This window comes from Colobus angolensis, unplaced genomic scaffold (genome assembly GCF_000951035.1).
Source record: "Colobus angolensis palliatus isolate OR3802 unplaced genomic scaffold, Cang.pa_1.0 Scaffold237, whole genome shotgun sequence".
Lineage (NCBI taxonomy): Eukaryota > Metazoa > Chordata > Mammalia > Primates > Cercopithecidae > Colobus > Colobus angolensis.
Genome location: NW_012115566.1, coordinates 1,650,764 through 1,672,253, shown reverse-complemented (window position 1 = coordinate 1,672,253; position 21,490 = coordinate 1,650,764). Strand labels below are relative to the sequence as shown.

General features: G+C 40.3%; 1 protein-coding gene across 2 annotated transcripts; it reads right to left on the bottom strand.

Moving 5' to 3' along the window:
* Positions 1-3,792: 3,792 nt before the first annotated feature.
* On the bottom strand, positions 3,793-21,078 carry ZSCAN23 (zinc finger and SCAN domain containing 23). 2 transcript variants are annotated; one of them, XM_011944889.1, is made up of 5 exons: positions 20,975-21,076; positions 13,489-13,965; positions 13,091-13,238; positions 12,085-12,711; positions 3,793-3,912 (listed from the first exon to the last, which is right to left on the bottom strand). In XM_011944889.1, the coding sequence occupies exons 2-4, from the start codon at positions 13,894-13,896 to the stop codon at positions 12,098-12,100; spliced, it is 1,170 nt and encodes a 389-aa protein (XP_011800279.1). In that variant the 5' UTR covers positions 13,897-13,965; positions 20,975-21,076; the 3' UTR covers positions 3,793-3,912; positions 12,085-12,097. The 2 variants fall into 2 exon arrangements, with proteins under 2 accessions (XP_011800279.1, XP_011800277.1); XM_011944887.1 differs by lacking the exon at positions 3,793-3,912 and having other exon boundaries at positions 10,281-12,711; positions 20,975-21,078.
* Positions 21,079-21,490: the final 412 nt, after the last annotated feature.

Here is a 21,490-nt window from a genome sequence, read left to right as displayed (position 1 = left end):
TACATTTAAAAATTTATTTATTGCATGTAGCCTTTTAATAGTTTTCTATTGGCTTCAATATAGAAAAACATTCTCCTGTCTTTGGGATGAAAGGTCTGGGTTAAGGAAGTTGGCAGTATTAGAAGGGAGAAACTGAACCATACAAGGTAACATGAGAGTAGCAGGATTTAAAAACAAAAAAACAAAAAACAATTTTAAGGCAAAGAAGTGAAGAAAGAAAAGAATCATAATCCAGGTTAAAGTGGTATGCTTAGAGGAACAGGTTAAAAGTGGAATAGGCAATAGAGATTAAATGAAAGGTAGGCAGAGATTTTAGTGACGAGGTTCATTTGGAAAAATACAAAAAGACACCAACATTTCCTAACTTCTTCTTTGCTGTCTCCTCCTCAATGTTCTCCTTAACAGTGTGAAACTCCCAAGATTCAGAGCTGAGTTGACCCTTTACTGGCTGGAGCTGGACTCCAGGTGAGTCCTATGAAGCTGCCAGATACAGTGCTTGTGCTGGGACACTATTTGTTGCCTGTAGGAGGGTGGGGAACTGGGGACAATAAGATAGAGTTTAATGAGGTTAACATTTGCTGAAAGTTAGAGCTTAAAATCCCAATATTACTGTGGAACACATGACGGGAGGGCAGAAAGCAGTTTTCCTTTATCTGCAAGGGCAGGGACAAACAGACAAAGAGGGAAAAATACACAGGGCCTACAAGTTAAAAACAAAACAAAACAAAACAAAAAACTCAACATAGTAGAACAAAAATAAATAACTCTGGCCAATAACATGTTAGCCATTTTCTCTAACTACCCTAAAGAAGTGATCTCAACTCTCTTATCTCTCTCTGGAGATAATACCTGCTATCTGATAAGACATTTCTTCATTTTACCTTTCCTCCCAGATCATTCGGCTTCCTCTCCAAGTTCAGTACAGACAGCTTCTTCACTATACTCTGGGATGCTCCTATACCCAGGCCTGGAGTTCTTTGGCAGGACGATCAGGATCCATAGTTCCAAGATATGCTCCTTGCTGTGTATCACTGGTCTCCAGCACTGATGGCAAAGAACCTGCAGCTGGACCCTTGAGGCCCAAGCAAATACCCATAGTACCCTCTCTGAAGAACTCCTGACCAGAAGCTCCCTTTCTGTGTGGGCTAGATTCTTTAACTATACGACACTTCTTTGGTTCTTCTGCAGTTAGTCTGAATGCATTCCTGGGTGAAACAGCTCAGAAGACTGGCTCACTGCAGCAGTACGTATGCTTCAGGCTGATGCTAAGGCATAACACATCATTGTTAAAGAAGATCAACTCCAAACGGGAACATATTTACTTCAGAGGTGAATAGCTATATCAAGGCAATGATTTGAAGGTAAAAAAAAAAATTTATGTGAAAGATAAATAAGCAAAAAATGACACAAAATTAACTAAAAGACATTTCAATAACTTCTAAAGAATAAGACAATATTAGCTTTTAGATCTAGAAAATTCAGTGAAATATTCAGATGATTAACAAAAACAATAGGTGCAAAAAGTGATGCACACAACTTGGCATGCTTATATTGCATGTCAGATGGGTCAATTAACATTTACAGGCATACATTGGACATATTGCAGATTTGGTTCTAGACCACTGCAAAAAAGCAAATATTGCAATAAAGTGAGTTATACAATTTTTTTGCCTTTCCAGTGCATATAAAAGTTATGTTTACACTACATGACAGTCTATTAAGTGTGCAGTAGCATGTCTAAAAAATGCACATACCTTAATTAAAAGATACTTTATTGCTAAAAAATGCAGAACTCTTCAGTGAGTCATAATCTTTTTGAGGCTGCAGGGTCTTGCCTCGATGTCTGCTGACTCATGGCTGATCAGGGTGATAACTGCTGAAGGCTCGGGTGGCTGTGGCAATTTCTTAAAACATGAGACACTGAAGTTTGCTGCATCAATTGATTCTTCCTTTCATGAGCTATTTCTCTGTGATATGCGATGCTGTTTAATAGCATTTTACCCACAGAACTCTCAAAATTAGAGTCAATCCTCTCAAACTCTGCCACTGCTTTATCAATTAGGTTTATGTGACATTCTAAATTCTTTGCTATTATTTCAACAATTTCACAGCACCTTCCCCAGGAGTAGATTTAATCTCAAGACACCACTTTCTTTACTCATCCATAAGAAGCAACTTCTCATCCATTCAAATTTTATCATAAGAATGCAGCAATTCTGTCACATCTTCCGAGAAGACGAGACAAGAGAACTACACTTCTAATTCTCTTGCTATTTCCTCTGTATCTACAGTTATTTCCTCCACTGAAGTCTTGAACCTGTTAAAGTCATCCATGAGGATGGAAATCAACTTCTTCCAAACTCCTGTTCACGTTGATATTTTGATCTCCTCCTGTGAATCACAAATGTTTTTAATAGCATCTAGAATGTGAATCCCCTCCAGAAAGTTTTCAATTTACTTTGCCCAGATCCATCAGAGGAATCACTATCTATGGTAGCTATACCCTTACAAAATGTATTTCTTAAATAATAAGACTTGAAAGCTGCAATTATTCCTTGATCTGTGGGCTGTGGAATGGTTAGCTGTGTTAGTAGGCATGAAAACAATATTAACCTTTTTGCACATCTCCCTCAGAGCTCTTCAGTAACTCGGTGCATTGTCAATGAGCAGTAATATTTTGAAAGGAATTTTTTTTTTTTTTTTTTTTTTTTGAGCAGTAGGTATCAACAGTGGGCTTAAAATATTCAGTAAACCATGCTGTAAATAAATGTGCTATCATTCAGTCTTTGTTATTTCATTTTTAGAGCACAGGCAGAGTAGATTTAGCATGATTCTTTTTGTTTGTTTGTTTGGGACAGGGTCTTTCTCTGTTACCCAGGCTGGAGTACAGTGGTGCAATCGTGGCTCACTGCAACCTCTGCCTCCCAGGCTCAAGCAATCCACCCACTTTAGCTTCCCTAGTAGGTGGGAGCAAAGGTGTGTGCCACCACACCTAGCTAATTTTTGTATTTTTTTTTTTGTAGAGACAGGGTTTTTCCATGTTGCCCAGGCTGGTCTCAAACTCCTGGGCTCAGCAATCCTCCTGACTTGGTCTTCCAATGTGCTAGGATTACAGCATGCCCAGCCAACATGATCCTTAAGGACTCTAGGATTTTCAGCTTAGTAAATGAGCATTGGCTTCAACTTCAAGTCACCAATTCCATTAGCTCCTATCAAGAAAGTCAGACTGTCCTTTGAAGCCAGGCACTGACTTCTCTCTAGTTATGGAAGTCCAAGATGGTATATTCTTCCAATATAAAGTGTTTCATCTACATTAAAAATCTGTTCTTTAGTATAGCTACCTTCATCCACTATCTTAGCTAGGTTTTCTGAATAACTTCCTGCAGTGTCTACATCAACATTTGCTGCTTCACTGTGCACTGTTATGTTGTGGAGACAGCTTCTTTCCTCAAACCTCATGAACCAACCTCTGCTAGCTTCTAACTTTTCTTCTGCAGCTTCCTCATCTCTCAGCTGTCATAGAATTGAAGAGAGTTAGGACCCTGCTGTGGATTACGCTGTGGCTTAACGGCATGTTGTGGCTGGTTTGATCTTTCCAGATCACTCAAACTTTCTCCATATCAGCAATAAAGTTGTTTTGCTTTCTTATCACTCATGTGTTCAGTGGAGTGGCTTTAACTTCTTTCAAGAACTTTTCCTTTGCATTCACAACTGGCTGTTTGGTACAAGAGGCCTAGCTTTCAACCTATCTCAGCTTTCAACATGTCTTCCTCACTAAGCTTAATCATTTCTAGCTTTTGATTTAAAGAGAGAGATGTGAGACTCTTCCTTTCACTTGAACACTCAGAGGCCACTGTAGTGTTATTAACTGGTTTCATTTTGCCACTGTTGTGTCTCAGGGAATAGGGAGGCCTGAAGAGAGAGAAATGGGGGAATGTTGGTTGGTGGAAGAGTCAGAACACACATCACATTTATCTTTTAAGTTAGGCATCTTAAATGGGTGTGGTTAGTGGTGCCCCAAAACAATTGCAAATTACATCAAAGATCACTGATCACAGATCACCATAATAGATATAATAATAATTTTAAATTTTGAAATACTCAATTACCAAAATGTGACACAGAAACACGAAGTGTGCACATGATGTTGGAAAAATGGTATTGACAGACTTGCTTGATGCAGGGTTGCCACAAACTTTCAATTTGTAGAAAACACAGTATCTGCGAAGTACAGTAAAGCAAAGTGCAAGTAAAATGACGAATACCTGTATAAGTCAACTTCTCTGTGCCAAGGATTGTGCTAGATGAATTCAAAAGTTTGTTTGTTTGTTTCAGACAGAATTTTTCTCTCATTGCCCAGGCTGGAATGCAATGGCGCTATCTCAGCTCACTGAAACCTCTGCCTCCCGGGTTCAAGCAATCCTCCTGACTCAGCCACCCAAGTAGCTGAGATTACAGGCATGTGCCACCATGCTCAGCTAATTTTGTATTTTTAGTAGAGATGGGGTTTCATCATGTTGGTCAGGCTGGTCTCAAACTCCTGACCTCAGGTGATCCACCCACCTCGGCCTCCCAAAGTGCTGGGATTACAGGCGTGAGCCACTGTGCCTGACCCAAAAGTATTTTTAATTTTAGAATAGTGTACATGTCAGTCAGGGGACCTCACATCTGACTTATCGGTCCCAAGTTAATTAAACAGGGCTCCCTTGGTACACAAACCCAGTGGGTATTTTTCAGTCCTTTTCCTACCAGATGCCCCTGCAGCATCTAACACTGCTAACTACTCCCAATTTTCTAAGAAACACTATATATTCTTCTGGTTGTTTTTCCATAAGTTGGTTTTTGTAGTGTTTAGCCTAATGCTTGGCACTCAGGAAGAACAGTTACGCATTGCTTAATCACATGGTTATGTTCTGAGAAATGTGTCTTTAGGCGATTTCATCATTGTGAGAATATCATAGACTGTACTTCCACAAACCTAGATGGTAGAGCCTACTATACACCTAGGCTATAGTGTATAACCTAATGCTCCTAGGCTACAAACCTGTACAGCATGTTACTGTACTGAATACTGTAGGTAGCTATAACATAAAGCCAAGTATTTGTATATGTAAACATATCTAAACACAGAAAAGGTACAGTAAAAATATGTTATTATAATCTTATGGAACTATTATTGTACATGTGGTCTGCTGTTGACTGAAACATTGCTATGTGGCACATGACTGTATTATATAAGTACCTCTTAAATATGTTTCTAATGACTATTATTTACTCTATTTCGTGGCTCTTATTCTGCCTATCAAAAATGTCTAGTATCAAGCTGGGCACAGTGGCTCACGCCTGTAATCCCAACACTTTGGGAGGCTGAGGCGAGCACATCACCGGAGGTCAGGAGTTCGAGACCAGCCTCACAACATGGAGAAACCCCATCTCTACTAAAAACACAAAATTAGCCAGGTGTAGTGGTGCATGCCTGTAATCCTAGCTATTTGGGAGGCTGAGGCAGGAGAACTGCTTGAACCCAGGAGGCGGAGGTTGCGGTGAGCCAAGGTTGAGCCATTGCACTCCAGCATGGGCAACAAGAGCAAAACTCCGTCAAAAACAAAAACAAAAACAAAAACAAATGTCTAGTATCCTAAATTGAAATCCAGCCTTATTCTCATCCCATATTCATTCTGGGCAATCTCAACCATTCTATGACATCAGCTTTCACCTGAAAAGTCCTAAACCTGATTCACTCATCCCAATCTTTCTTTGGAGCTCCAGGCCCTTACAGTCCAGTGGTACATTAGACCCTTTCAGTTGTATGTCTTACAAGCATCTTCAGTTCACCACCAAAAATTCATCATTTTCCCCTTGTGACCAATTTATGCTCCAATATTAGCCATCTCTTATAAAATTGTGCCACACTTACCTAATAATTTAATCCAAAAACCTGCCTATTTATCCATGGCTACATTTATTTTATTTAAAGAATACTTATATAGTACTTAGTGTGTGACAGGCAGTGCTCTCAGTACCTTTTCTTTCTCAATTTCATCAGTCTAATTAGTTATCAGGTCTAGTTAAATCTATAATCTGTAACACAGTTCCACTTGGTGCCTTCTTTATTTCTATAGCCAGTGACTTACTTACTTTCAGCAACTTACGGTTTTGGTTCTTTCTTTAACAACTACACGTCTCTAGTCTCTCTTGCTTTCAGTTTTGCCCCCTTCCAATTCATTCACATCACTTCTAGAATATTTCTAGAAAGCTAGTAAGATTACATTACTCCTCTTCTTAAATCCAGACAGAGCATGTAACTGCCCAACTACTGTGCATTGCCACAGTTTACTGGGTGCTTCAAATCACTTATAGGAGTACCAGCAGACTGATCTCTTCAGCTACCGGGGTGGCCAGGAAGGCTGATGTCCTTAGCCTAGTCTCTTCTGCTTAGCAGTGTGCCTACAAATTTTCTTTATGTGCTGTGACATTAAGAAAATGGAAAAGCACACTGCCCTATAAACTTTAAATTCCTCAGCATATTTCAGTTATTCTCTACTCTCTTTGCCCCACCTCTGCCACTCTTGTTGCCCAGGCTGGAATGCACCCACCTTCGTTTACTTGCGGTTTTCTGAAATGGTTTTCTGATCCCTCCACATACTATAACGATCCCTCAAGTGCCATTTCCTCTTTGCTATCCAACTTCTCATAGTCCACAGAGACAGCTCTAGCTCTGCTATTGCCTCCTCAGAGAAGCTATCTTTAACTTTCCACCTCCAAAGTCCCTATGTACGAAGTTTATTTTCCTCAAGACAACATGTCTTTCCCATTACACTATACAGTAAGAAATGCCTTTTATCTTGCTTATTCCCATTTTTGCAACATAAAGCCTAGGCCATTATGTGGCACTCAATAAATGCTTGCTTGAATGTGTTAACCTCTGAATGTTTTCTTACCCAGAGAAATTCATGTACTACTTCCCTTTGTTTTGCAGAATTGTGGGGATCATGTAAAGTATTTTTCTTTAAGTATTAAGCCTTTACAGATATACAATATCGTAATCATTAGTATAGGGGATTTTTATGAAAACTGAAAAAATTGTTCAGGTTAAAACGGCCGTAGGATTCAGAAAAGGTATACGGAAGCCAGCTTTTGGCCATAAGGACCTGTCAGCTGATGGATTCTGGTGAGGCCTCCTTGCTGGTAAGTCTGTGCCCCCATCTGAGAAGGGGATGATCCATACAGACCCAGCTGTGTACAGTGCTTTGTTCAGTCTTCTGCATCTCTGAAATGTCTGGTGGAGCCGACACAAAACACAAAATCCTGATCCTGAGAGATCTAAGTACAAGAGCAAGCCCCGGAAAATGGGGCAACAGCACCCCCTTCAAGTACCATGATCTCTGGATCACTGAGAAAGTATAGAGCATCTTGCATGAGCAGAAAGGACCAGGACACTGCCTAAGCACACAGTCCCGGGATACTGAAAACTGAACACTTCCCTAGGGGAAAGGAAACACTTTGTCCGCAACGCACATGATACCGGAAGAACGTCCATGTTTCAACGCACTTCGGCCGGCTCCTCTGCCCGCCTCTCTAGGAATCTTGGAAGACCCATCAATCTCAGTGGTTCATTTGTGCACACCACCTGGCTCACCTTTGTGAGCGCAGAAGCCGCCTCAAAAAGGCTCAGGGGGACAGGGGTCGTAACATCTTGTGTCCAGCAGCCATTCAGTCTGGGCTGACTTCTCTCTCTCCCCTGCTGAAGACACCTGACTGCTCACACTGGATCCTGTCGTGTCCTCCCTTCCCTAAGTCCCTGGTCCTCCGGGTCTCAGGCATCAGGGTCTTTCCTCTATCCTCAGGGAGATTCCTCAATCGGCCCCAACGAACACGTTAGAGCCCAACCAAACTCCTGGGATGGCTGATGGGGGTGTAGGAGTCTAGGCACAGGCACACTCAGAGCTCCTCCCACAGCCCTGGTCATGTCTCTCAGAAGATAAAGGGCTTTCCAAACAAAAAAAATCAACCAACCAACTCTGGGTCTGGTATTATCTGTACCACACAAATTGTCCAGTTACCTTCACTCTGCCCCCAAGGGTCAAATGCAATAATCAACACCCACCTGAGGAAAGTGGCAACAAGAGGGGAAGATGTTGGCTTGCTCTCCATTGTTTTAAACCTGTTTAAATAAATCAGGTCCCCCCGAGTAACTTAACCACTAGCAAGTTTGGGGCTTATAGATTCCTGACTATATAACCCTCTACAATGAATTAGCAGAAGTCAGGGGTGATGAGGGGAGGCCACTGCCATCCCCACCTCTGCAGTCAATGATCTTCAGGCAATTGCTGAATAGCTATGAAGATCTATTGACACACTTAAGGCAGGTCAGCTGTCTTTGGTACCATCAAGTGGCAAGAGGACTCCTCTCCACAGCCAACAAATGATGTGGAGTGAATGTGATAAATTATGAAACTACTTGGTACAGTATCTGCCCCCTTCCCCTTTACCCAACTACCTGCTTAAAATGGCTCACTGTTTGCCTTAACAGTGCAAGCTTCTAATCCAGTACTTTATCTTCTCACTTTCTTCTACAGTATAAGGTTGAACACTGTACTCTATCGGTCCCTATACCACTGAAACACTCCTGTGCTTCCAGGACGTCGTCCATCTTGTCTGGTAAACCATTCACTTACCTAAGATGAAACCTAAGTTTCATCTTAGATAACTAGCTATGTTAACAATGGGTTTGTCTTAATTGGGGGTGGGGTGGAGGGCCCTCTGTTTTGTTTGTGCAGACATATTATCCCATCCTTTCTTTCCTAATCCAATAGATTACTGGGGGTTACCTTAGGCTAGGTGGCTACACCTAAGTCTCCAACAGCCTTTTTGTATATATTCTGCCTTAGCTTTCATGACAGAACATTGTAATCTTTCTGATTCTCTGTCTCTTCTATCTCCTTGGTTGAAAAAAATATTGCCTATTGCAAACATTATTAGTATGGGGACCATACCTCGTGATTTATACTTGTCGTCTTGGTGTAATTATTAACAACACTCCTTTTCAAGTGTCCCAGATTGGACAATAAATTACATCGTTACTTTATGTGTGTGGACCACTAATATGCTAATTAGATACAGATTCTCAGGCTCTGCCTCAGAAACTGATTCAGGGGTGGGGCTCAGAAAACTGCAGTTCAAACAACCCAGGTGATACTAGTGCAGGTATCATCAAGAAATAGTGCTTTCAACACTGCCCATTGGCAGCTGACATAGAAAACTGGGGATAGGTTCAAAGAGATCTAAAAATCACAGTGGTTTCTAGACTATGCTTTTCTCCCTATCCTCCATTTTATGGAAAGTAATAAAAAGTGTGAGGAGTAAAAGGCAGTGAGATTATTTTCACTGCTTAAGACAACAATATCAAAAACTTGAACCAGTTGATAAATGAGAGATTTCTAATAATTATTATGAAGATGAAGCATGTTTCTTGGCAACACTCTGTCTCTGCATCCATCTTTTTATTTTTCCTTTGGTCACCATTTTTCGCCCAAACTAGAGTTTTAGCATCTAATTTTACCTTCTGTCTGATTCTTTTTTATGTTCTCATATTTTGTTCTTTTTTCTTTCCAACCCACTTTGTTGTTGCTCTTGTTTGCAGATGCCTACAATGGGTCTCAGGACTCCAAGTGTGTCTATGAAACCATATATAATTCACAATGATCTCTGTTCATAATCGGTTTCCTTTACCAAATTTTTAAGGCAATAAAAGACGGAAAGATTACTACAAGTGCTTAAGCATTTTGGACTTCACTTTTCTCATTATCTTAAATGGAGAGGCATTTAAGATATGAAACTTAGAATAGTATAGAATCTCTATTACATCACTTTATGGAATACATATTTATTTAAGAAGCTGGTTTTACTTCAAATTTGAGTCTACTATATTTTTCTTAACTTCACTTAATAATCTGTAGCTATTTCTCTTGGAAATAATTTAACCTCAAGACACAATAAAAAATACTTTTGAGGAAATATAAGATTTTTTATAACACCCACAATTAGCCTTAAGGAGTGACACAAACAGTTTGAAATGTCAGGTGTTTAAGAATATGGGATAGAACCAAATACACTAAACTGAAAAATACCACCCATCACTTCTCCATTTATCTGTAGAAGAATTATGTGCAATTCTGGTTGCCCATGCCTTGTTTCCTAGCTCATATGAAAACTGTTAGCTTTTGAACAGACGGAACTTAACTTGGACTAAACTGGGGAGAAGAATGAAACAGAATATGTAACATTTAAAAATAGTTTTTTCATCTATAGGAGTTTGTTAAATAAACTATGGAGTATGAACAAATAAAATTCTATTCACTTATAAAAAGAATGAAGAAGTTCTGTGTTATGATGTGGACATCTCTAAAGATTATATTCTTTCATGAAAACAGCAAGGTTTTAGAAGAGTATAAATAATATGCCATCTTCCTGAGTAATGGAAGAAATAAGATTATACATTAGTATTTTCCTATATTTACATAAAGAAACACTGAAAGATACATAAGAAACTAGTACTATGGCTACTTATGATGGGGAAGTAGACCTTTTTGTATTATTTTGATTTTTGAACCAGTTGAAGAATGAATCTTTTTAAAAAGTCCTACTAAGTAAATTAAATTTTAAAAGTTAAAAATAATAATTACAAACATAAATAAAATGCTTCCAATGAGGAATAAGTGAGAAGAGTCTTTCCTGGACTCCAGTGTAAATTAAATAGAGGAGTTGTGCATTTATTGAAACATATAAATGGGCGGGTTTGTTGAGCAACTTCAATGACTTATAAATCCTATAAATTTCATATACTTGTAATTTTTATTTGGTGATATAAAAAATATATATACACACCCAGTGGCTTAATAGAAAGAGTGTTACACTAGGAACTAGGAGACAGGGTTCTAGTTACAGCTCTGCTTTTAAGTGGCTCTATGATCTTAGTTACTTCCCAGAACTTCCTTTTCTCTTATCTGTCAAATAAGAGCAAACAGAAATGATCTCTAAGGTCCCTTAGAGTGATTCTGTTCTTTTTAAGTTACTTGCTATGTATTGGGTATTTGGGTATATTCCAAACCAGATTGTTTTCACGATAGGTTTTCTATTTCTTTGTCTCCTGGACCTTGTATAAAGCTTTGTAAAGAGTTACTAAGTCAATGTTAAGGGAAAGAAATTTTTTTATGTATGACCTTGGTGGTAATCAATAGTAAAAGCTGAGAAATGTGGAGGTTATAAAAACAATCAACATGAAAGAGTGATCATACTTCTTCTCTTCAATCTTGAATATGTTTCAAATTTTCCATAGAAAATATTGAATAAAGGAGAAAAAGGCAAAAACAAAAAATGTTCATTATATGTTACGGGAAAAATACAAAGAGGCCTATATTTTGCAATAAAAAATCTGCAGCGAGATATCAGATTTTTAGCTAAGTTTCTTAGCCTCTGCATAAATTTAAAATCATGAGCAATATTTGTTATGAAGAGCTACTGAGCTGCTAATAACACATGGCTGCTTCAATTCCTTGGTTCCTAAAGGTTAACTTACTAAAAAATCTACAGAAATCCAACTTACTATAAATCTACATTTATATAGGAGGATTCATCTGCCCCTTTTTGTAGGTTAGAAAGCAAAATATCATATTTTATGTGAATGAAAAGAAGTCAGGAAACCTGTATTATGAATTTTATTACAATTATTTTTAAATTAATTTTTAAATACTCAGTGAACTCCCTTTGAGATTATTTTGTATTAAACTTTTTTTTTTAAAGTTTTTAAAAACTAGGATGAAGAAGTTTTCCTGAAATATACTTAGAAAACTTCTTGCACAGATGTGTGTGAAACTAGGTCTACAGCATACATGATGAAGTCAACACAAGAGGCAACATTCAGTATCATAAAACTGTAGATGTCACTGATCAGAGAACTTGGCAGATGTATTTAAGATATTATGCTTCTCTCTGCATAAAATAAGGGAATTTTTACTGGCTTTCCCTTGAACTCTCTATGCTAGAGGACATAGCAGGGACAAAGTGAGAAATATTTTTCCCTACCTGTTCCAAGGAGCTAGCTTGATTTAGCCACAGGGTGGACTTTCCGATGCTGGATTAGGTTGCAATGGTAAATGAAGTTCTTGCCACATTCTTCACATTCATAAGGTCTCTCTCCAGTGTGAATTCTCTGATGCTTAATGAGGACTGAACGTCGACTAAAACTCTTATTGCATTGATTGCACTGGTAAGGTTTCTCCCCAGTGTGAATTCTGAGGTGATGGAAAAGCCCGGCATTCTGGCTGAAAGCTTTGCCACAAACACTGCACTGGTAGTGCTTCTCCCCAGTGTGGAGTCTCTGGTGCTGGAATAGGCCTGACCGCTGGCTGAAGGCCCGCCCACACTCATCACATTCATAAGGCTTCTCACCTGTGTGTGTTCTCTGGTGCTCAATAAGGATGGAATTCTGGGTGAAGCTTTTTCCACATTCATTACAGATATAGGGTCTCTCCACTGAAGAGCTCACCCTTTGCTTTTCCAATCTGCCCTCGTGGTCACAGATAGCTCCATACTCAGGCATCTGAGTAATATTACCATTCAGTTTTCCAGGAACTTGTACAAGAGATTTCACTTCCTGAGAAATCTCCCTCTTTGGGGCTAACTCCACATTCCAAGTCCCAGCCTTGCCATCTAAAATAATGATAACATGAAAGATAACATGAAGTATGAAAGATAACAGATTATCTTTCCAAAGACAAAAGAAAAAAAGTGGCCAGGCGAATGGGTGGAAGGGGACAAGTAGCCACCTTTTCTGTTCATTTTTCCACTCTAAACCTATTATACCCAGACCTCAGGGAAAAGATGCACTGTATTATAACTGCTTACTTATTGTCTGCCTCTCCCACTAGACTGTAAACTTCATGAGAGCGGGGACCACATCTACCTTGTTTATCACTGTATCCCTGGTACCTGACACAATGTCTGGCATATAGCAGACACCAAATAAATGTGTTGATTGATAAATATTCAGGGAATGAGGTAGGCTCCCTGAGGAAATTCTAATCCTCACCAATCTCCTGAACTGGGCACACCTCTCGCAAATTATACCGAAGTTGCTCTTCCAAGGTTTGGAATTGGTCATTTGATGACTCCTGAGCTGCTCCTGGAGTTGCCTTCTCCTTTACAAACTCTTCCTGTTCATGAGCATGGCTCAGGACCTGGTGGAAATCAAGGACAGTTGGGAACTAAATATCAGAGAGAACATGGCAAGGAGGCCTTCTCAGGGCCTCTGGATAGAAAAGAAGGACCCAGAAGCTGGCAAAGAAAAAAACAGAGGCAGACAGATTAAAAGCCCATAGAAGATCAAGTCTGGCATAAAAAAAAATCCTCCTCCTCTACCTTTTCTTGTTGCACTGAAACCCCATACTTGTTCTTACAGGTAAAAACCCTGTTCTGCCATCTTCTCACCTGCTCTCCTGGTTCATCCAGCTCTCTCTCCAAATCCTCCAGCACAGTCACTGCCTCCTCTCCACTCACAGGTCGGTGCTCTCTGACCCATGCCTGGAGCTCCTCGGGCAGGATACTCAGGAACTGCTCCAGCACCAGCAGCTCTAGGATCTGCTCCTTGGTGTGCATCTCTGGTCTCAGCCACTGATGGCAGAGCTCCTGGAGTCTTCGAAGAGCCTCCCGGGGCCCAGGGGTCTCCTGATAGCAGAACTGTCTGAAGCGTCTACGAAAGATCTCTCTGGTATGAGGGTTATTTCTTGATAGGCCTGATTCTGGCCCACAGGAATGTTCCTCCTCTTCCTCCTTTACCTTCACTGCCAGAAGTCCTTCCTGCATCTCTGCAGTCTGAAGGGTCAAGGTTATGGCCATCAAAGGTTCAGAAAAAGAATCTATTCTTGAGAATTCTTCCTTGATCTTTTCTTCTGGAAACCCCAAGATCTAGACAATTATTTACAAAGAAAAAAATATAAAAATGCAGAAAACCTCAGGACAAGGAAGGACTGGAGTATTTACACTAAAATCAGTCACTCTGTGTCATGAAGGAACACCGAAACATGATTAATCATAGATACTTTAGAAATATGAATCCAGATAATATAGGAAGAAAAACAGAAATGGAACAAAAACTCCTACAATTTTCTGAAGGAAGGTACTGTTTCAATCATCCTGACTGGAACAGCTCAAATCAGCTTGAGCATATTGGTTTACATCTGAATAACAAGATACTAAATTCAGGGTAAATTTTAGCTATATGAAGGTAAAAAAGCACTTTGGGCCCAAGTGGTCACAGATGACACCAAGAGTCAAGAAAAAAAGGGAAATAAATGGAGGATGGAGGGAAAGTAAAGAAGATAAAACGAGTAAGAATTGTAAGAAATGCACTTAGAGAGAGGAGGCAGAGTCCCTCCAGCCATAGGAGGTATGGAGGAGGGAGATCTAGGTTTAAAATGTGGAAGGTCTTGGACTGAGACAGCATCCTGCAGGTATTCCCTCCAGAGTCTTGGGCTTCATGTTTTGAGCCTTGGTCTCTTCAATCTATAAAACAGGAATCCTAAAACCAACACTGCCTATCTTTCTAGGTTGGTACAAAGATAAAACGAGGATAATGAGCACAAAGAAGTTGGCTACTTAGTAAACTCCACAGTGGTAACACTGTTGTTATTTTTCTTGTGTTACTGTTAAGATTAAATGAATATCCTAGTGGTTTAAGGCTAAGGCAAAAGAATCAGAAAGTAGTTGACTGCAGTGGTCTAGGCTCAAAGATATTAAAATGATGGAAATACTGGTTCCAGTACTTTAAAACAGGAATAGAATTTGACCTTTTTCTCGCCCTTTAATTTATTGGAAACTTTTTCTCTTTGAAGCTACTTGAAGGTGGAGAGGGGGCAATTTTATGTAAAATAAAATTACTGCTAATAAAAAGACAAATGTCTATGACTCCTGAGGTCAGGAGTTCAAGAACAGCCTGACCAACATGACAAAACCCCGTCTCTACTAAAAAATACACAAATTAGCTGGGCGTGGTGGCACACGCCTGTAATCCCAGCTACTCAGGAGGCTGAGGCTGGAGAATCACTTGAACCCAGGAGGCAGAGGTTGCAGTGGGCCGAGATCACACCACTGCACTCTAGCCTGGGCGACGGAGCGAGACTCCGTCTCAAAAAAACAAAAACAAAAACAAACAAACTTATGAGCAATCTTAACCAGGATAGTAATTAATGGAGACAATTTTCTGAAAGAAAAACAATTAGATGACCCAGTGATTTCTAAGTACCATTTTCGAGCACAGACTTTCAAACTTTTTTGACCAGGTTTTTTGACCAGGACTCTTATTAAGATATATTTTATATTATAACCCAGAACACACATGCACATGTATATAAGTGTATGTTTGTGCATTTATGAGATACACAAATAACTAAAATAATAATTTCACAAAACACTATGTATCCTTGCTTTATATAGTGACATACAATTATCTGTAAACCTATTTCATTAAAAGACAAAACAAAAAAGCCTGAGAACATATTTTGTGGTGGGTTGTGACACACCACATAGATTTTATGACCCACAAATGAATAATAACCTGTAGAATAAAATATTTGTTTTAATTTTAAGTAAAATTATTGTAATCCATTGCAAAAATAACCCTACACTATTCTGTTTGCTGTTTTTTGTTTTTGTTTTTTTAAGAAAGAGTCTTGCTCTGTTGCCCAGGCTGGAGTACAGTGGCGCGATCTCAGCTCACTGCAACCTCCGCCTCCTGGGTTCAAGCAATTCTCCTGCCTCAGCCTCCTGAGTAGCTGGGATTACAGGTGCCCACTACCATGCCAGGCTAATTTTTGTATTTTTAGTAGAGATAGGGTTGTACCATGTTGGCCAGGCTGGTCTCGAACTCCTGACCTCACATGATCCACCCGCCTCGGCCTCCCAAAGTGCTGGGATTACAGGCATGAGCCACCGTGCCCGGCAACCCTACATTATTCTTAGGTGTTGACATGCACTGTGAAATTAAATAACTAAGAATAGGGTATTTTATTAGTCTGCTCTCATGCTGCTACTAAAGACATACCCAAGCCTGGGTAATTTATAAAGGAAAGAGGTTTAATTGACCCACAGTTTAGCATGGCTGGGGAGGCCTCAGGAAACTTACAATCATGGTGGAAGGGGAAGCAAACATGTCCTTCTTTGCATGCAGCAGCAGGAAAAGTGCCAAGCAAAAGGGGGAAAAGCCCCTTATAAAACCATCAGATCTCATGAGAACTCACTATCACCAGAACAGAACATGAAGGTACCTGCCCCCATAATTAAATCATCTCCCACCGGGTCCCTCCCATGACACATGGGGATTATGAGAAATTGGGAACTATAATTCAAGATGAGATTTGGGTGGGGACACAGCCAAACCATATGAGGTATTTAAATTACAAGTGAACACTGATCACATTGCAACCAGAAGGAAAATTAGATTCATATTGTGATTACTGGTTATATTTATCAAAGGGGAAAAAAACTACTGGCATGGGACAGCATCCTTCTGGATAACCTGCACACATAATCCTCTCTATAAAGTTCTGACATCTTTGGTTTGGTTACCTTCTGTAATCACTACCCCAGGAAGTGTACAGAGGATTTTCTTCCTCTAAAGACAGAATCCTCAAATTCATGTTTTCCCCCACTTTTTTTTTTTTTCTGAGACGGAATCTCACCCTGTCGCCCAGGTTGGAGTGCAACAGCATGATCTCAGCTCACTGCCTCCCAGGTTCAAATGATTCTCCGGCCTTAGCCTCCCGAGTAGCTGCGATTACAGGCACCCACCACCACGCCTAGTTAATTTTAGTATTTTTTTTAGTAGAGACGGAGTTTCACCATGTTGGCCAGGCTGGTCTCAGACTCCTGACTTCGTGATCTTCCTGCCTCAACCTCCCAAAATGCAGAGATTACAGGTGTGAGTCACTGCGCCCAGCCTTCCTCCACTTTTCTTGGTGTTGACTCACCACCACTGTGACTACCATATTATCTTTTTCTGTCATAACTTTTCACATACCACTCATTCACTTAGCAGATATTTATTCAGAGCCTACCAGCAAATATATATTCAGAGCCTACCATATTCCATGTACTGTTCTAGGCACTGGGGATACAGCTGCAATTATAACAAAGTCCCTAGTCTCATGGAATTTACATCCTAATAACAATAACAGCAGACATTTATAGTGCTTTCAACATGCCAGGTACTGTTACAGATGCTTTATATATATAAACCCATTTAATCCTCAAAACAACCACGAATAAGGTACTATTATTGCCCCCATATCACAGATGAGAAAACTGAGATATGAAAAGTTTAAGTTACTAGTCCAAAGTTCAAGTCAGTTATAGATAGTAAGCAGTGAAGCTGCAATTCAAACCCAACAAATCTGACTTCAGAATTTACAGTCTCCAGTGCTACAACACTAACTTCTGTTGGGGAAAAGAGGGGCCAGGATGAGGAAAATGGGTCACAGGAAACAGATAATTATTAAGTATTTGTGAAGTAGTGATAAATGCTATAGAGAAAATAAAGGTAAGGAGATAGAGAGTAAGGGGAAAGAAATTTTGCTATTTCATATTCAGGGAAGGCCTTGATAAGGCAATGGTTGAACAGAGCTGAAGGAAGTGAGGAGCAAGTCACATGGCTATCTGGAGAAAGACTGTTCCATGCAAAGGGAACTGCAAGTGCAAATTTGTGCAGATGGGAACATGCCTGGATTCTTCAGGTAACAGCTAGTTGAACAATGACTGGAACAAAGAAAACAAAAGGGAAATTGACAGGAGATAAAGCAGGGAGCTTGGGAACTGATCATGAAAGGCAGTTGTAAGGGCTCTAGCTTGTACTCTATGAGATTTGGAAACCACTGGGGATTTTTAAGCCAAGCGGTAACAAACTTTTACTTACATTTAATACAAAAGCATAACTCTAGCTGCTATGTCAATGACCTTGGGGTTAAGTAGAGGCAGAGAGGGATGCTATGACAATCATCCAGGGAAGAGATCATCATGGCTTGAAACACGGTCTGCTGAATTTGTTCTAGGGTAAGAAAGTTTTGTGGTACAAATATCAAATAGCTAAATTCAGAATATGCACTTTCACATTACTCAATAAACATACCATGGATTCAAAAGATGAAACAGCCACTCATGCTTTCTTGTTTTTTTAATCTTCTAGGGTCTGAAAAATGTCTTTTTCTTATTTACCACCTGTGCCACTTGGTTTCAAGTCAAAGTTTTTCTATTCAAAGACAATGCAGCTGAATCTTAGAGCTCTGCCCAGAAAAATTCATTTCTGGGAATGTGGTGTTTCAAATCTTTACAGTTTCCCAAATAAAAATTTCCCTATTTTCTCTGTATACTCTGGGTTCATTTTTGCTTTCATTCACCTGATTTTGCTTTTATCTGCTGGCCTTCATACCCAGATCCTTGCACCAGCATACCTGAGTTCTTTGAATCCAGTGTCTACAAAAGGCTTCCCCAGTTTTTTGTAATCCTGCCCTCCTGGTCACAAACATAGAGTTCCTAATCTTCCATTCAGGATCACAACCTCAATGTATATGCCAGGTATATAATTAGTATAATAAATCTTACCTTAAAAAATACATCTGCATTTTAAAGGTGGTTCCTCCTAGAGCCTCAGCAAGCTCAATACCCCCAAATCTACCATCATCCTCATGGAAGGATTATCTTTAACAGGGATGGGCACGTAGGTGAAGACTAAGCAGCACATAATACAAACGTGCCTTTATCATCATACATCCCATGACCCTCACCTCCGCTGACACCATCTATGGCTCCTCACTAATTGGATGAATTCCCAAACTCTCAAGCACAGTTTAAAACCAGTCAGACCTTTAGCTTCTGTTGTCTGGCTCCACTCTTGGTTTCCTCTATTCCGCAAGCAAAAACTCTCAGCTCCAGTCAGGTTTTTCTCTTCACTATTCTAATCAGGCGTTTCTCATTGCTGTGCCATGAGCTTTGTCTTGCCTTCTTCCCTTATTCAAACCCTACCCAATCTCTGCAGCTTGATTCAAATCTCACATCCTCTTTGAAGTCTTCTTTATTCATTTCAGCTCACCCTGTTCCTCCTGCCCACTCATATGTCATGTACTGTATGAGTCCCACCTTTCACCCTCAGTCACAATTTATCTTGTACCATTACTTCTCTTCAGAACCATTTTTTAAAATCCAAAAAGTAGAGAGGAATATAGAATTCTTTCACCAAGTTCTACTACCCTGAAATAAACAGTCTTAAAGACGGGAATGTGTCCTCTTCTATGCATTTGCAATCATATATACACATGTATACACATGTGCACACACAGAGTTGATATAAGCCCATATATTTTATCTACCTTAGATAAGCAGAAGATAGTATGAGGTAGCAGAGAACACAGGCAGATCTGGTTGTTTATTCTTTTCTTTTTTTTTTTTTTTGAGACAGAGTCTTGCTCTTTTTGCCCAGGCGGGAGTGCAGTGGTGCGATCTCGGCTCACTTGCAACCTCTGCCTCCCAGGTTCAAGCAATCCTCCTGCCTCAGCCTCTGGACTAGCTGGGATTACAGGCACCCACCACCACTCCTGGCTCATTTTTTCATTTTTAGTAGGATGGGTTTCACCATATTGGTCAGGCTGGTCTCCAACTCCTGACCTCAGGTGATCCGCCCACGTCGGCCTCCCAAAGTGCTGGGATTGCCATCTGTGAATTTTAACACAGTGATCTTGGGCAAGTTACTTGATTTTTCTAAGCCTCAAGCTCATATATGAAATAAGGTCAAAAACTACCTTGCCAACTTGTTGAGAATATTAAATGAGATAATGCATAGAAAGTGTTTTTGCACAAAGCCTGGCATACAAACATGTAAATTCATCTTTTAATGACATAATGTACAATTTTGGTACAATGGTTGTTTAATTAATAGTTGCTACTTTCCCTTAGGGCCAAGACTGTAATCTTTTTCTATTGCTCAAAGAACAAGATGGGTGGGCGAAACATGCACACAAACCAATAAAATGGCTGTTTCATCAGGTTTGCAGAAACACTGTGAAAGATGTACGTCTTCAGATACATTCTCTCCAATCAAATCCTAACTAGAAGCCTAAGACTACTGAGGTACAAAAGAAGGATGGGATTCAAATGAGCGAAGTAACTTCCCGGGTTATAGCTGTAAAGCTAATACAGGAACAGAGTGGAGTTAGCATAGCAAAGGTTTTAAGAAAATGGACTCTGGAGCCAAATTGTCCGTATCTGAATCCTGCCTACACCCCTTACTAGCTCTATGACCTTAGGCAAGTTACTTCATTTTCTTCTTGTATGTTAATTTTAAAAAGGGGCGGGACAGGGAGGTGGGGTGTAGTCTACATAATAACAGTGCCTATCTCATAGAGTTATGAGAAGCAGATAATATTTGGAAAGTGCTTAGAACAGTGCTGGGCTGGTACACAGTAGATGCTATTTATTCTTCTAAAATATTAGATAGCAGCAAGAGCCTTTATACTACGTGAATTAGACTAAGAAAGGCTGCGGCATATTTTAAAACTATCCCTGCTTATTCTCTAAAATAAGTCCACAGTAGAGAATACGACATCGGAAAATACAAACATTTCTTCATATCCGAATCTATTCGGATCCTAAGATGCAGATAGGGAGAGTTTAGAGTGCTATCAGTACAGGGCAGACAGGTTGAAGAGCTCAGGAATAGACATGGGGTAGGGGAAAGGGGTTGGGGCAACGACGCTGACTTTAGGTTAACAAGGCCCTTCCAGGCTGCGGAGCAACCTCCTCTGCCCCCATCTGCCCGGCCTATCTCTGGCCAAGAAGCCCCTGCCGCCAGATCCCCACACCCAGTCCAGGTCGCAGCGCACAGACCGGCCCTTCCGAAGCCCCTCAGCGGTAGCCCGACTCCGAAGCTCACCGAGGCATCCGTGAAAGGACATGCCACCTAGCGCAGATCATACCGGCTCTGAATCCTTGACAACCGCAGTCCAAAGAATGATAAACCACAAAGGCCGGAAATGCGTCACCGCGGCCCGCTCCCCGCAGAACTGTGGTTCTGGCTGTGTTCCTTCTAGGAAGGCCGGAGGTTTCCACACCTCTGTGGTCGTCACGCTGAATCCCGTCTGTAGTCTTAGTGAGATGCTAGGTGGCACATTGTCTTCCAGGGGACAATATAATGACGGCCAACATAGTGTTTTAACACGTATTAATTCATTTACTCTGCATAACAACCCTGTGAGTTAGGTACAATTATCTCCATTTAACAGGTGAAGAAACTGAAGCACATTTCCACATTGATTAGTTGCCATTTCCTGCAAAGAATACGTTTTCTTTTCCCTGCTGTCTCATTTTATCACGAAGAACTCATGGATTCCTTTACAAATAAACAATTACTCCGGGCGCCGTGGCTCACACCTGTAATCCCAGCATTTTG

What these genes read in the sequence shown, in the direction of transcription:
- ZSCAN23 (XM_011944887.1), bottom strand. Translation starts at nt 13,896, where the DNA reads ATGGCCATAACCTTGACCCTTCAGACTGCAGAGATGCAGGAAGGACTT. An exon ending in TGGATGAACCAGGAGAGCAG is followed by an intron (nt 13,239 to 13,488) that starts GTGAGAAGATGG and finishes GATTTCCACCAG; the next exon opens with GTCCTGAGCCATGCTCATGA. An exon ending in GTGCCCAGTTCAGGAGATTG is followed by an intron (nt 12,712 to 13,090) that starts GTGAGGATTAGA and finishes TCATTATTTTAG; the next exon opens with ATGGCAAGGCTGGGACTTGG.